The following is a 15,182-nucleotide window of genomic DNA, read 5'->3' on the forward strand; positions in this document are numbered from 1 at the left end:
GGTCCTAGTTCTGCAAGTTAACCTTTCAGCTGGTTGCCCATCGATAAAATACCTATCCTTGGGCTGAATTGGATTTCATGTTAGCATGACAGCCTGCCCTTTATTGACCATACTTATTAAACTTCAGTAGGGCTAAATGTAGGTCACCATTCTAGATCCCACTCCTGTACCACTGAGACGGAGATTGACATAACTGAGGTTCAAAAATATACCTTCACATTCTAAAATTATGAATTGAATCCAGGTGTGTAACGTTATCATTAATGATCCATCACTCTATCAAATCTCAAAGGAATCCAAGCAGGTATAAAGCATCATTAGTACTAAAAAGCCACCAGAAGGTTTTGAAAGGTAAGGGGAAATAGGAAATTTCAATTATGCTCAGGAAAACTCCATTCTTGGGCCCTGTAAAATGGCCCTTGCCTAGTTAAGGATATGGATGAACCTCCTACCCCTTTTCTTAGATTAGGTTAGGCAGATTTCCAGAAATGACTGAATAAAAAAAAGTGTTTTCCTTACCTCAAAACGCCAAACACTCCCCTCAACCCAAGACTCTTACCTTAAAATAAATGACTAACCTAATTAGCTTATCACAAAAATTAGACCAGTGTAAATAACAAACATTTATTGGTGTCACTTATGGTAGAAAAAAGTTCCTACACCAGATGCACATGACCCAATTGTTAAATAGAACATTTTCAAGGTGAACACACGTCCTTAACCCAGCTTTTTTACCCACTTTTGATGATAGCCAATTCTTCCTTGCCCCCCACCCCGAGACATGTGAGCAACTGCTAATGAAAAGCAGTAAACAGCCACTTGGGCTATATAGCATTTTCAACTCCACTCCAAGGTGAAGATTCCAATTACATTCGAGACTTAAGTTCTCTCAATTTTCTCCTAACGAAAGTTCCTGAGTCCAGTTATTTACAATATTACAGCACTAGCAGAGCAGTGTCTACAACTCGTCTTTGTCTGCTGGTTCCTCATCACCAGTTGGGGGAGGGCCTGCACTTCCATAGAGTTTGCTGATAATTGGCTGAACAATTTCTTCCAGCTCCTTCTTTTTAGCTTTGAAATCTTCAATGTCAGCATCTTGGTGACTTTCTAGCCACTCAATCTTTTCTTCTACGGCTTTTTCCATGGTCTCCTTATCTTCAGAGGAAAGTTTACCTCCCAGCTTTTCTTTATCTCCAATCTGATTCTTTAGAGAGTAGGCATAGCTTTCCAACTCATTTCTGGTGTCAATGCGCTCCTTGAGCTTTTTGTCTTCCTCAGCGAACTTCTCAGCATCATTGACCATCCTTTCAATTTCTTCAGGTGTCAGGCGATTTTGGTCATTTGTAATTGTGATTTTATTTTTGTTGCCTGTACCTTTGTCTTCAGCTGTCACTCGAAGAATGCCATTCACATCTATCTCAAAGGTGACTTCAATCTGTGGAACCCCACGGGGAGCAGGAGGAATTCCAGTCAGATCAAAAGTTCCCAGAAGGTGATTGTCTTTCGTCAGGGGTCGTTCACCTAGAAGTCACACACAAAAAATTTAGTTAGCTGTTACCGACAAACATTAGTACATCTGGATCCCTATGTTTCATTCTGTTAGAGCCTGTAGTGTCAAGGGCACTCTATCAACCTAGAAGTGGGTCAGTGTTGGGAGAGGAACAGTGAGTTAAGTTACTAGTAACTCTTAATGGAATTTCATCTACTTTATAGCAGTATGAACCCTTTACTTGTTCTTGTATTTTAATATTTATCTTTTTAATTTATTGATTTGGCTGCATCAGCTCTTAGCTGTGGCATGAGGGATCTTTTAGTTGTGGCATGCGAACTCTTAGTTTCAGCATGTGGGATCTAGTTCCCCGACCAGGGATTGAAACCGGGACCCCTGCATTGGGAGTGCAGAGTCTTAGCCACTGGACAACCAGGGAAGTCCTTCTTCTTGTATTTTTGAATTTACTTATTTTGGCCATACCGCGCAGCATGTGGGATCTTAGTTCCCCGACCAGGGATCGAACCTGTGCCCCCTGCAGTAGAAGCATGGAGTCCTAACCATTGGACAGCCAGGGAATTCCCCCAGAAGGTATTTTTTAATGGGAAAGAGTGCTAGATAACTAGATACGAAATAGATTTTAGTACTGGCTTTACCAAACTCAACACTAGTTAAATTAGGGCCCTCCCACCTGAAAATAGCAGGTATTTCTTTCCCTAGACATTTCAATAGAGTATGTTAAAAGAAGTCAAGCTCTTCAAAAACATACCATGGTATTAACAAATGTAAGCAATTACCTTCATAGACCTTGATGGTAACAGTTGGCTGATTATCAGAGGCTGTAGAAAAGATCTGAGACTTCTTGGTGGGCACCACAGTGTTCCTTGGAATCAGTTTGGTCATGACACCTCCCACGGTTTCAATACCAAGTGTAAGGGGACATACATCAAGCAATACCAGATCACCTAAAAAGGTAAGTTAATCAAGCTAAGTTCTAATTCAGGAGTCACAGGAGCAATTCCAAGCAGACCCCACAAACAATACAACTTCATCTTCTCCATCTTGCCACTTGATTAGGTTCTATACAAAATCATTTCAGAAGCAATGAATTAAATATAGTTGCTAAGGATCTTGAGACTGTGCCAGGTCTTGACTTCACTGTACCCTTTACTAGCTGTGTGAGCTTGCTGCTCATAATCTATTGCTTTCTAAAGCAACAGCTAATTATACTCTGAAGCACTATGGAAGATGCTGTGACACTGGCTTACCTGTATCTTGATCACCAGAGAGTACACCAGCCTGGACAGCAGCACCATACGCTACAGCCTCATCTGGGTTTATGCCACGGGATGGCTCCTTGCCATTAAAAAACTCTTTAACCAGTTGTTGAATCTTTGGGATTCTAGTAGAGCCACCAACAAGAACAATTTCATCAATATCAGACTTCTTTAAATCAGAATCTTCCAGCACTTTCTGGACAGGCTTCATGGTAGAACGGAACAGGTCCTAGAATAAGTGACAAATTACTGTGATGATGCCTGTCATACCCAGGTATAGTCAAAATACCTAAATGCATTGTCCCAAACTCAGACAGTCTAACTAGATCTCATTAGCAAAGCAAAAAACAGGAACATACCATGTTTAGCTCTTCAAATTTGGCCCGAGTCAGGGTCTCAGAGAAGTCTTCTCCTTCATAGAAGGACTCAATTTCAATTCTTGCTTGATGTTGAGAAGACAGGGCCCGTTTGGCCTTTTCAACCTCACGCCGGAGTTTCTGCACAGCTCTGTTGTCTTTCCGAACATCTTTGCCAGTTTTCTTTTTGTAGAGCTTGATGAAGTGTTCCATGACACGCTGGTCAAAGTCTTCTCCGCCCAAATGAGTATCTCCATTAGTGGCCACGACTTCAAAGACACCATTATCAATGGTGAGAAGAGACACATCAAAGGTTCCACCACCCAAGTCAAACACCAGGATGTTCTTCTCCCCTTCCCTCTTATCCAGGCCGTAAGCAATAGCAGCTGCTGTACTGTTAGGAGAATGAGAAAGAAAAAAAATAAATGACTTAGTTAAGTCTACCTTTCCCCATTTGGCAAATATGCCATATTTTTTAATTTAACACTTACGGCTCATTGATGATCCTCATAACATTCAACCCAGCAATAGTTCCAGCATCTTTGGTTGCCTGGCGTTGGGCATCATTGAAATAGGCTGGTACAGTAACAACTGCATGAGTAACCTAAAATGATAACAAAAGATAATTAAACATATTTTATCATACGGCTTAACCTTTATTTAAGTTACAGCCAAACCATCGCTTTATTAAGATGGGTATAATATATAATTTTATACCCATGGATTTGCAAGCATTAAGTGATAACACATGAAAGGCGCTAGTATTTTGTCTGGCCTACAGTAAAGCACGCAAGTAATTAAAACTGATGCATGAATGTCATTCAGATTTTTAAAACGATGAAAGCATCAACACAACACAATCAATCAAGAATAGTAATAATAAAACTGCTCGACATTGTTCTAGAAATACTTACCTTCTTTCCCAAATAAGCCTCGGCAGTTTCCTTCATTTTAGTGAGAACCATGGCAGAAATTTCTTCAGGAGCAAATGTCTTTGTTTGCCCACCTCCAACATCAACTTGAATGTATGGTTTAGTTTTCTTTTCAACCACCTATTTTAAAGAATAATTATTTTCAGACGTAGAAGCAATGACATTTTAAACTTTAAAAAGAGGAATGTCTGAGACCCACTTCTTCCCCCACAGTTTGGTTTACGTTGGTCCTTTGGAGCTGAATATTGAACAGAAATACTTTAAGGAGTACAGGTGCCTGATAATTACAAGCCTCTTCAGTTTTAACCAATCTCTTAAAGCTAAACTATTGCGGACAGAGTAGTTACGCATGAAATTTCTTTGCCAACCTAACTTTCTTAAGTTCTGTAACACACTGAAACTATTAAATAAAAATTATAGATACACCATGTCTGTATCCTTTTTGCTCGTCTCCGCACTGTTTTTCAGTAACTTCTTAATCCTAAATACTCCCACCACCACCCCTTCTTTTTTTTCTCTCACTTTCTATTTAAAAGAGAAAAACCAGGTCGAACCTTGAAAGGTAAGAACTTGATGTCCTGCTGCACAGACGGGTCGTTCCATGTACGGCCGATGAGCCGCTTGGCGTCGAAGACCGTGTTCTCAGGATTGGAGGTGAGCTGGTTCTTGGCTGCATCGCCGATCAGACGCTCCCCTTCTGGAGTGAAGGCCACATAAGACGGCGTGATGCGGTTGCCCTGATCGTTGGCGATGATCTCCACGCGGCCGTTCTTGAACACCCCGACGCTGACGGAAAAACCGAACAGAAGAAATCAGCGACGCTCACGGCAGCCCAGGAAGCCACTCCACATTCTCCCCTTTTCCACAAACCCCACTTACCAGGAGTACGTGGTGCCCAGGTCGATACCGACCACCGTGCCCACGTCCTCCTTCTTGTCCTCCTCCTCCGGCCGCGCCGCGCCGAGCATCAGCAGCAGCACCGCAGCCACCAGGGAGGGCTTCATCTTGCCGGGACCGTCGTCCACTCACTCAGCAGGCAGGCAGGGCTTCGCAGGCAAACCAGCCACAGGCCGCAACACGAGAGCGCACCGAGGTGCCCGAGCCGAGGACGACAAGCCCGGGGTCAGGAGGAGCAGCGTACAAGGCGAAGGGCAGGTACGGAACTGTAGGCCGCGGTACCTACCTCTCACACGCACGAAAACCCCAATACGACGCGCTTGTGAGAGCTCAGTCAGCGTCGACCGCGCCGTTGCCTACTCCGCTTATATAACCTCCCTCCAGCCCCGTCGTGGAGGCTGCCGATTGGCGAAGGCCCTGCTCGTTGGAGGCCGCTGATTGGTCCAGGCCACCAAGCTGGCCGCTGCGGATTCGAAGCGGCCTCCTCCGCAGCCAACGTCACCGCGACGCCCCCTGGGCTGACTCATTGGCTGCTGGGCGCGCCCAACAGCCACCAATGGGAGGCAACATCCGCCCCATGCTCCGGCTCCATTGGTTTAGCAGCTGCCTGTCCGTGACGCGACCTCCCACTCCGAGGCGGTTTCCGTCGGTAACCGCTGAGGTCCCGCCTCCACGCTGGGCCCTAAGGATGCCGGAGCCAGTCCAGCGTGCCTGATTCCCCCGAGGCAGTGGGACCTGGGTCCCTTGCTTCTCCACTGCCCGCCCGCCTGCCCTTCCTCCATCCTTCCCGATGGAAGCGGCTCTTCTTCCTCCTCGCCTCCATCCTGTCCCAGGCAGGCAGGTATCAGCGTAGATGCTGTGATCACCTCAGAACAAATTTCTCTGCCCTTCATAGCTACTACGGGTACTAGAGTGTCCAAGCCCCAGGGCCTTTTGTTGCTCACCGGGCTGCAGCCCTCGACTGGGGTCTGGTCTGGGCACTGCCCGGTCGCGAGTCATGGCTCCTACTAGCCAGTTATTTTTCCCCGGCACCCCCTGCCCCGCTATCTTTGTCTATACCAGGCCTCTCCACATTGCCTTGCCCCACGGTAAGTTCCAGGGCAGGCCTGGCCAAAGTAATTGACTCCGCAATCCCCTCCCCATGTGGCAGCTCTCCCCTGAAGAGCTTACTAATGCCATCATTCCCACCCTGAGATGTATCATTTTCCTAGCTTGTCACCCCCTGTCTTTCCTCTTCCTGCCCATCATTTCCCACTGTGGATCAGATTATCATTTACAAGGCCTTCCTCATCCTTTTTGGATATGTTTTTACCTACACTCCTGGAAAAGGTCTGATCTGTGCTTAAACGCGTTTGGTAGACAAAGACGTCTTGATAATGCCTACTCTTGTAGCAAAAAGTATAAAGGCTGCTATTTACTTCAGGCTTACTATGTGCCAAGCATTAGTCTGTCTCCTGTGCCTTTTGGTCCTTACAGTTCAATACTTGGCATTTCACATTTTACAGATGAGAAAATTGAAACCAAAAGAGATTAGTTAACTAGCTTGAAGTCATAGAGCTGATAAGTGATGGAGTTAGGATATCCAAGTCAGCTTGACTCTGTAGCCAATGCTCTTAACAATTTTTAAAAATGAAGTTCATTTATTCAACAAATCTTTTTGGGGGACCTGCTAGAGACGGGCCAGAGGCCTGACACAAAATATTTTTGAGATGATTACAGAAAATTCATGGGACTTATCATAGTCAGGAGCTAATGACTAGTATTTTTTGCACTAAATGTTTTCTTGAGATTCACTTGTATGAACAATACTGTGTCCAAATAGCACTGAAACATCTTACACACAGTTGACTAAGATGCTGAGCCTAGGAGTCAGTACTCAAGAATTTTCCTATCTCCTTTAGTGCTCCTCAAGGTTATACTGGTGACTCAGAGTTGACTCCATTCTTACTACAGAAGTTGCATCATCCATCTCTTTCAACGGATTGTATACAAGGATTGTATTGTATACAGTATACAAGGATTTGTATACTGTAACACTGACCCTTCTTTAGGTTACCTTAGTCCATTATCAAGATAGAAATCACCATTCCACCACATTACAGCTATGTATAATTTCAAGCAAATTTTCTGTATATATCATAGTCCATATCCATTAAAAACAGAGCTCTCAGTTTCAGCCTCACCCTTGATTGATGGAGTAACCTTTGCAACTCTTCTTTTTCTGAGATTTAGAAAAGTGATATCTGGCTAACTGCTAAAGGGAATTGAGTATATCGGTGGTTGTAGTATCTTTTAAAATGTCAAGTATATTAGGTATGTTATATATTACAATATATTGCAAAGAGCAGTCATTTATGGATTGAATAGGAAAGTGCATAGATAAATCTAGTTTGCTGAATCGTAAATGCCAATAATAGTGTCAGTGCCAAGTTATCAATATTTAAATAAGTGCTAGACGCTATGCTAAATGTTTTAAGTGCATTATCTCTTTTAATCCTTATGAAAACATTTTTTTAAACCCCTAATTTTAGGGCTAATGAATCCGAAGCTCCAAGAGGCAAAGAAACTTGCCCAGGAGATCACACAGCTGAGAAGATAGGGAGCCAGGATTTGAGCTTTGGCAGTTTAATTTTTAATTTCTATAGTCTAGGTTGTCATCCTGAGCTTCAGGTTTAGAACACTTACATATCGTTTTTAGGATATAGAGTAGTTACATAGTTTACAAGTATTTTGATACTGGGCGATAGACAAATGTAGAGTTTATCCAGTAATTTAAACCAGCTCATTTCACTTGTGCTCTTATGAGTAAGAAAATAGATTTCTATTTCCCATCTGATCTCAGAAAGCTAAGCAGAGTCAGGACTGATTAGGATTGAATGTTATTTAGTCCCCAAATCTTCCTTTCTGAAAGGGCATTAAAGGCATAGAGCAAGAAGGAAAAGGAAAAGTCCTATGTAATTGACAAGTTGAATGTTGACTGACAAGTTGAAGTTCTGATAATTAAAAATTTTTCACATGCTTTGTTGGAGAAAATATTCAACTAAGAGATAGGACACATGACCGTAGGAAAAAAACAACCTCCTAGAGCCTCAGTTTCTTCATCTATTGAATGTCAGGGATTTCTGTCCCTGCCTGTCTTAGTGGCTTGTTTCAAGGATCAAATGAGATATTGTATGGGAAAGTTGTAGAATAGTGGTAATGCTATTATTTATCATGTAAATATACTATGAGAATAAATTTTAGAAGCTCTTCAAGAAAACCACCTCTTGAGAGTGAACTTTCAAGATTACTTTCAACGGGAAATAATAAGTTTGGTGATTACACTGAATTTGACAAAGATTTTTGGAAATGCTTTGAAAAGTGCTACATCTAATTACTCTCTTGGGGACTTCCCTGGTGGTCCAGTGGGTGAGACTTTGCGCTCCCAATGCAAGGGGCCTGGGTTCCATCCCTGGTCAGAGAATGAGATCCCACATGCATGTCTCAACTAAAGATCCCGCAGCGAATATCCCACAGTGTAGAATCCTGAATGCCGCAGCTAAGACCCAGTGCAGCCAAAATTAAAAAAAAAAAAAAAATCTCTCTTATATTGGCCACAAAGATGTCTTTTTTATTAAGAGACTGGGAATAATTCCTTAGCCTTCATTAAATAGGGAAGTGAAAGAAAAGTATCTCCCTAATACCTGAGCTGGGAGTAATAGGAGGTATGAATCATGTAAGACTTTTTAGTACTTCTGAAGGTGGAATGTGCTATTCAATAAGTTTTGTCTTCACTTTTAGAAAATGAATTTAATCATTAAGAGAGAAACTTTCCCGCCCTTCGCCACACACAAAAGTAACAAACAGGGCTTCCGTGGTGGCGCAATGGTTAAGAATCCGCCTGCCAATGCAGGGGACACGGGTTCGAGCCCTAGTCCGGGGAGATCCCACATGCCGCAGAGCAAGTAAGCCCATGCGCCACAACTACTGAGCCTGAGCTCTAGAGCCCGCGAGCCACAACTACTGAGCCCGTGTGCTGCAACTGCTGAAGCCCGCACAGCTAGAGCCCGTGCTCCACAACAAGAGAGGCCACCACAATGAGAAGCCTGCGCACTGCAACAAGGAGTAGGCCCCGCTCGCTGCAACTAGAGAAAGCCTGCGCGCAGCAACAAAGACCCAATGCAGCCAAAAATAAATAAATTAAATAAATAAAATTTTAAAAGTAACAAAGCATTTTCTGTAATTCACGTGTTTTTTTGGAGAAAGGTATTTAGGAGGGCATGTTGTGTCAGTGTGATGGGAAAGATCATGGGGTTTGCAAGCATTAAAAACTGAGTTCCAGTTCTGGCACTAACTAACTGTGTGACTTAGGGCAAGTCACTTAATCTCTCTGAGGCTCTGTTTACTAGTATGTAAAATGGATATAATTCTGCCTCCTCACAAAACTATTTATGATTAAGGTACTTGATTAATTGTAAAGCATTTTAATTTTATACATAAAATGTTAGTTTTAATTTTCTTCTATCTTAAGTTTTCCTTTGAAGTAAAATAAGCTACTGAGGATAAAGAGCTACCTCTATAGCTTCTGAGTGATAATATTTGATGGATGTCTTAAATTTCTAAATTTTTAAAATAGGAAATATATATACATGGTGTAAAATTCAATGGGTACAATATACAATATACAGTTGGCCTGCCACCCAGTCCCCAGCCCTGTTACCCTACACTAATGAAGGTTATCACTGTCACTATGTTGCCTTCTAGAGATGTTTTCTTCATATGCAATGTGTATGTGTGTATCGCTGTTTTATTTTTTAATTTTTTTATAGCCTCCCTGCTTATTTTTTTAAATTAATTAATTAATTAATATATTTTTGGCTGTGTTGGGTCTTTGTCACTGTGCGGGCTTTTTCTAGTTGAGGTGAGCGGGAGCTACTCTTCATTGCCGTGTGTGGGCTTCTCATTGCGGTGTCTTCTCTTGTTGCAGAGCACGGGCTCTAGGCCCGGGGGCTTCAGTAGCTGTGGCTTGCGGGCTCTAGGGCACGGGCTCAGTAGTTGTGGCACACGGGCTTAGTTGCTCCGCGGCATGTGGGATCTTCCCGGACCAGGGCTCGAACCCGTGGTCCCCTGCATTGGCAGGTGGATTCTTAACCACCGCACCACCAGGGAAGTCCAAGAAGACATTGTTCTTAATTATCTGCTAAAAATTTATTTTTTAAAACCTGTCTCTTTTATATCTATATAATTCAATTGGATTTGTTTATTTATTTATTTTGCGGTATGCGGGCCTCTCACTGCTGTGGCCTCTCCCGTTGCGGAGCACAGGCTCCAGACGCGCAGGATCAGCGGCCATGGCTCACGGGCCCCGCCGCTCTGCGGCATGTAGGATCCTCCCGGACCGGGGCACGAACCCGTGTCCCCTACATCGGCAGGCGGACTCTCAACCACTGCGCCACCAGGGAAGCCCTGGAATTTATTTTTTTAAATGTGTGAGTTGTATATATCGTGAGTACAATTAATTTTTTCCACATGGATACACAAATGTCCCAGCACCATTTTTCATAGTATTTTGTTAGCCTCTGTCTTAATTTCTATAGCTATAGAGAGCTGGCCCTTGAACAACACAGGTTTGAACTCCATGGGTCCACACGTGTTTTCAATAGGAAATACTACAGTACTACACGATCTGAGGTTGGTTGAATCTGTGGATGCAGAACTGTGGATACAGAACTGTGGATACAGAGGAACGACTGTAAGTTACATTCAGATTTTCTGCTATGCAGAGGGTTGGTGCCCCTAACCCCACACTCTGGTCAAGGGTCAACTGTAATAAATTTTGATACCTGGTAGGACAAGTCCTTCCTTCCACATTACTCTTCTTCAGGAGTGTTGTTGGCTAATCTTGGTGCTTTGTATTTCCATATAAATTTTAGAATTAGCTTATAAAGTTAGCAAAACAAATTTTATTGAGTAAAAAAAGCAGGTTACTCAATAGTATGAGAGTATTACACCATTTACTTTTAAAATAAGCTTTACAAAGTATTAAGTTTCTATTTAACTTATTTCTGTATTCTAGAATTTCTTTAATTTGCATGAATTTGGCATTTAAAAATTTGTTATCAGGAGTAAACAATTTCCATTTTGAAATGACAATTTATGATTTGTCAGTATGATGAAATATGTAGCCATTAAAATTGTTGATATCTGATTTTCAAAGAGTATATAAATTGTAAGCATGTTACTTTTTTTGTGTATACTTTTTGTTATTAAAAAAATCTCTGTGTATCTATCAGGAGCTTAACAAGCTTGAGAAACTTTGAGAACTTAAAACTAAGTAATACAAGACAATGAAAAAAGTTGTCAGTGAAAGATGTAAAATATGATTACGTTAAAGATATTTCATATATTATAATTAGTCATGGGTTAAATTCAAATACAGATAATGCACAAAAGCTTTATAATCCATTAACATTACAGCTCCTATCAGTCTGGACATCTCTTGCACTGGTAGAAAAATAAGTTTTATAGTAGATTTCATTGGGCTGAAGTGTGAGTAGCATGATTTATGATCCTGTTCTACAGGAAATGAGCCTCATTTCCAGTATTCTCAAGTTTTAGGCTTTTATCTGTTGTCCTCGATTTAGCCAATAATTTAAAATTCCTTGGCAAGTGTTACAAAACCATACGACTATGTGAATACACTGCCTTAAATCATAAGCTCCATCAGCTTCATAGTAAATCGACCTCTGAGTATCACTATTTCTGAACCTGCCAGTGGGGGCCAGTGCAGGACAACCAAGGGCCCAGAGAATGGAGTAGGGCTGTGACTGGAATCTTGTCCTTTACTTTCAATTGGACAGTTTAAGCGCAAAAACGACTTTATAAAGGATATTTTGTGCCACCTGTGTATGGGACAGCTTTCATGTCTGTCTCTCTGGATTTTCCAGAGATTTAGAAAAATTTTCCCATTAAGAAATAACATATAGTTAATTCACATGTATTTTTTGTTATTCAAAATGTGATGAGTCAACCTAAATGTCCATCAACAGGGGATGCTAAATTAACTAGGGTAGATTGTACCATGGAAATATTGTGCAAGTTTCAAAACAATGAGGTAGATTTTTATGTATCTATATGGAAAGATGCCAGGATTTACTATTACATGAAAAAAGCGTTATAGAACATGGAAAAGTATGTACAGTGTGATTCTATTTGGGTTAAACAACCCACCACCAAATCTGGGCAGATACCTATCAAATTGACAAGAGTAGCTACTGGATGGAATTGGGTGGGAATCAAGAGGAACTTTTGACTTATTTGTATTGTATACATTTTTTAAACTTTATTATTTATTTATTCTTAAAATTTTTGTATTGGAGTATAGTTGATTTACAATATTGTGTTAGACTCAGATGTACAGCAAAGTGATTTCGTTATACGTATACATACATCTATTTTTTTTCAGATTCTTTTCCCAGATAGGTTATTACAGAGTATTGAGTAGAGTTCCCTGTGCTATACAGTAGGTCCTTGTTGATTATCTATTTTATATATAGCACTGTGTATATGTTAATCCCCACCTCCTAGTTTATCCCTCCCCCCCCACCTTTCCCCTTTGGTAACTGTAAGTTTGTTTTCTTAGTCTGTGAGTCTGTTTCTGTTTCATAAATAAGTTAATTTGTATCATTTTTTAGATTCCACATTAAGTGATATCATGATATTTGTCTTTCTCTGTATGACTTACTTCACTTAGTATGACATCTCTAGGTCCATCCATGTTGTGTATTGTATACATTTTCAAGAACAAGAATTAATATATTACTTGTCAGATTGAAAATAAATTTTATAAAATAAATTAAGAAACAAAAAATGACTAAGTTAGCCTTTAGCATTGAATGTTTGCCTGCTGTTTGAGTTTGAACTATGTCAAAGCATAACATTTGTGTTTTGCTTTATGATAAAAAGCTTTGACCTATGGGATAGATAGGGTTGGTGACGTTTCTGTTTCACAGTTGAAAATACGGTCTCAGGGACTTCCCTGGTGGTCCAGTAGGTAAGACTCCGAGCTCCCAGTGCAGGGGGCCCAGCTTCCATCCCTGGTTGGGGAACTAGATCCTGCATGCATGCCGCAACTAAAGAGCCAGATGCCCCGTGTGCCGCAGCTAAGACCCGACGCAGCCAAAACAAACAAATAATTATTTTAAAAAATTTTTAAAATAAATTAAAAAAGAAAATACAGTCTCAGAGCTCATTCTCTGCTGTATTGGTTTCTATCCATGTTATTGCTATATTTACATATCACCTATTTTATAACTTAATTGACTCAGATTAGACACTAAGATTAATCTTTGCACAAGCTGTAGCTATCTACACCTAAGTATGTACTGGTTCAAATTAATTCATTTCCCAAACTGTGTGCCAAATAGATTTTAAAAATTGCATATAGATGAAGTCGTTGGTTTTCTCCCTTTCATCTTGCTCTCCCTCTTCCTAATCTTTATTTTTTTCTGGATATGGCCCTGCTTTTCTTTCTGGTATGGTTTGCTCTCAATTAACTGTCGTATTTCTTTCCTAAGTATAGATGCATAATAACTTAAATGTTACTTTTCCCAGGGGCATGTGCTTTTAAATTAGGATCTCTTGAGGACAGGCTCCAAATTCAAACGAATGCAGGTATTGGACTAGATGATCTCTGATACTCAGCTCTAACATCCAGGATTCAATGTTTCTAACACTAAGGATGACATTTCAGGGGGCTTTCAGGGATGTGAGGAAAAAATATTTTTGTCCAGAAATACTTGCCAAAGACCCCGAAATCACTTGGCATAGCACCTGCTTTCATGTCTTACCTCCAAGACTGGCTGTGCACAAATGAAGGAAAGAACATTAAAAAAAATTCTGAGTATGTCACTGCTCTCTGCTTCTGTGGCAGAGTGGTCTGCAGAGTATGAGGTTGAGCGTGTGAAGAACTGAGCTCTGATCAAGATCTGGTACGAATTCTGTGAATATGGACAAGCAATTTCATATCCCTGTATGTCAAGGAAGGCTGAGTGATATAGTGGAAGGAAAAAGGCTTTGGCCATGGTTTACTGTTTATTCATCCCATTCATTTTTTTTTTAAAGAAGATATGTATTACATCCTAGGTAGTATGGCAGGTTCCAGAGAGACAGTGGTGAATAAGACGGGGTTCTCTGCCCTCAAGGAGTACTATTTATTGAGTGTCTTTTCTCCTCTCGAGTTCACTTTCCCCTGTGTAAAAGGCGTTGAGAAAAATACTTCATATTCCACAAGATTTACTGTTGTTGTGATCATTGTTCTAATGTGCAGGTTGTGTTTCTTGGATGCGCTGGCTGGAAAAAAAGATTGAGAACAACTTACCTAGTTCAAGCTCTTCATTTGTAGGTTGACAGAGAAGGCCTCAGAACAACTAATTGACCATCCCAGTGCCCTTTTTACTTACTACACACAGTGCGGTTTCTTCACAACCCTCAAGAGCTTTTTGCAACTTTGGGGGCCCTTTCCTTTCCCCTTAACCTGGCCTGTGTGGTCCAGCCCACTTATAGTACTGTACTCAGTGTTAAGTGAGAGCAAACTGCTCAGGCTGGGTTCTTCATTAGCAATCGTCACATGCCATTTCTTTCTTCAAATCCAAACCATTCAGTAACTCCCAAGTGTTAACTTCCTTCTTTAAGTCATGGCCACTCAATTTGATGAAGACTTTCGCCAGGAATCTGGAGTACTTTGTACCTTAGTTTATTATTATGATCCTTAATCTGTGTGAATTATCCTTTTAGCCTAAATTGTAAACCATATCCTGTTGCTTTTTTCATTCCCTTGTTGCTTTGGACAATGTTTTATAACAGAGCTGAGGAATAATCTTTGATCTGGTGGAATTCTTGATTCAGTTGAATGGTAATATGATAGCAATAATACCTGACCAGTTTACCATAGAATGCTCTTGTGGTAATAAAACAAGGCTATAAATCTGAGGCAAATTTTGACAATTTTTAAAGATAATACATCAAGGAGGATGACTGAATGGAAAGCAGTCTGGGAGCTGAATCAAATCTGAACTTGTTGCAAAACTGATGCCTTTTTTTTTTTTTTTTTGGTCTGGAGACTCCTAGTTTTGGACGATATAATCATTGTGTTCAATTTTTTGAAAGACTATCAAGTGCAAAACATTCTATATTGCTCCAGGCAGCATAACAACTAGCAATGGAAGAAAGTAAAAGGGAAGTAGATTTTGTT

General features: G+C 40.9%; 1 protein-coding gene across 1 annotated transcript; it reads right to left on the bottom strand.

Moving 5' to 3' along the window:
• Positions 1-605: 605 nt before the first annotated feature.
• Positions 606-5,171, bottom strand: HSPA5 (heat shock protein family A (Hsp70) member 5). Its single transcript, XM_065878594.1, has 8 exons — positions 4,934-5,171; positions 4,609-4,840; positions 4,037-4,174; positions 3,614-3,726; positions 3,126-3,516; positions 2,758-2,995; positions 2,287-2,454; positions 606-1,521 (listed from the first exon to the last, which is right to left on the bottom strand). The coding sequence occupies exons 1-8, from the start codon at positions 5,056-5,058 to the stop codon at positions 959-961; spliced, it is 1,968 nt and encodes a 655-aa protein (XP_065734666.1). The 5' UTR covers positions 5,059-5,171; the 3' UTR covers positions 606-958.
• Between the last annotated feature and the right edge of the window lie 10,011 nt (positions 5,172-15,182).

This window comes from Phocoena phocoena, chromosome 6 (assembly GCF_963924675.1).
Source record: "Phocoena phocoena chromosome 6, mPhoPho1.1, whole genome shotgun sequence".
Lineage (NCBI taxonomy): Eukaryota > Metazoa > Chordata > Mammalia > Artiodactyla > Phocoenidae > Phocoena > Phocoena phocoena.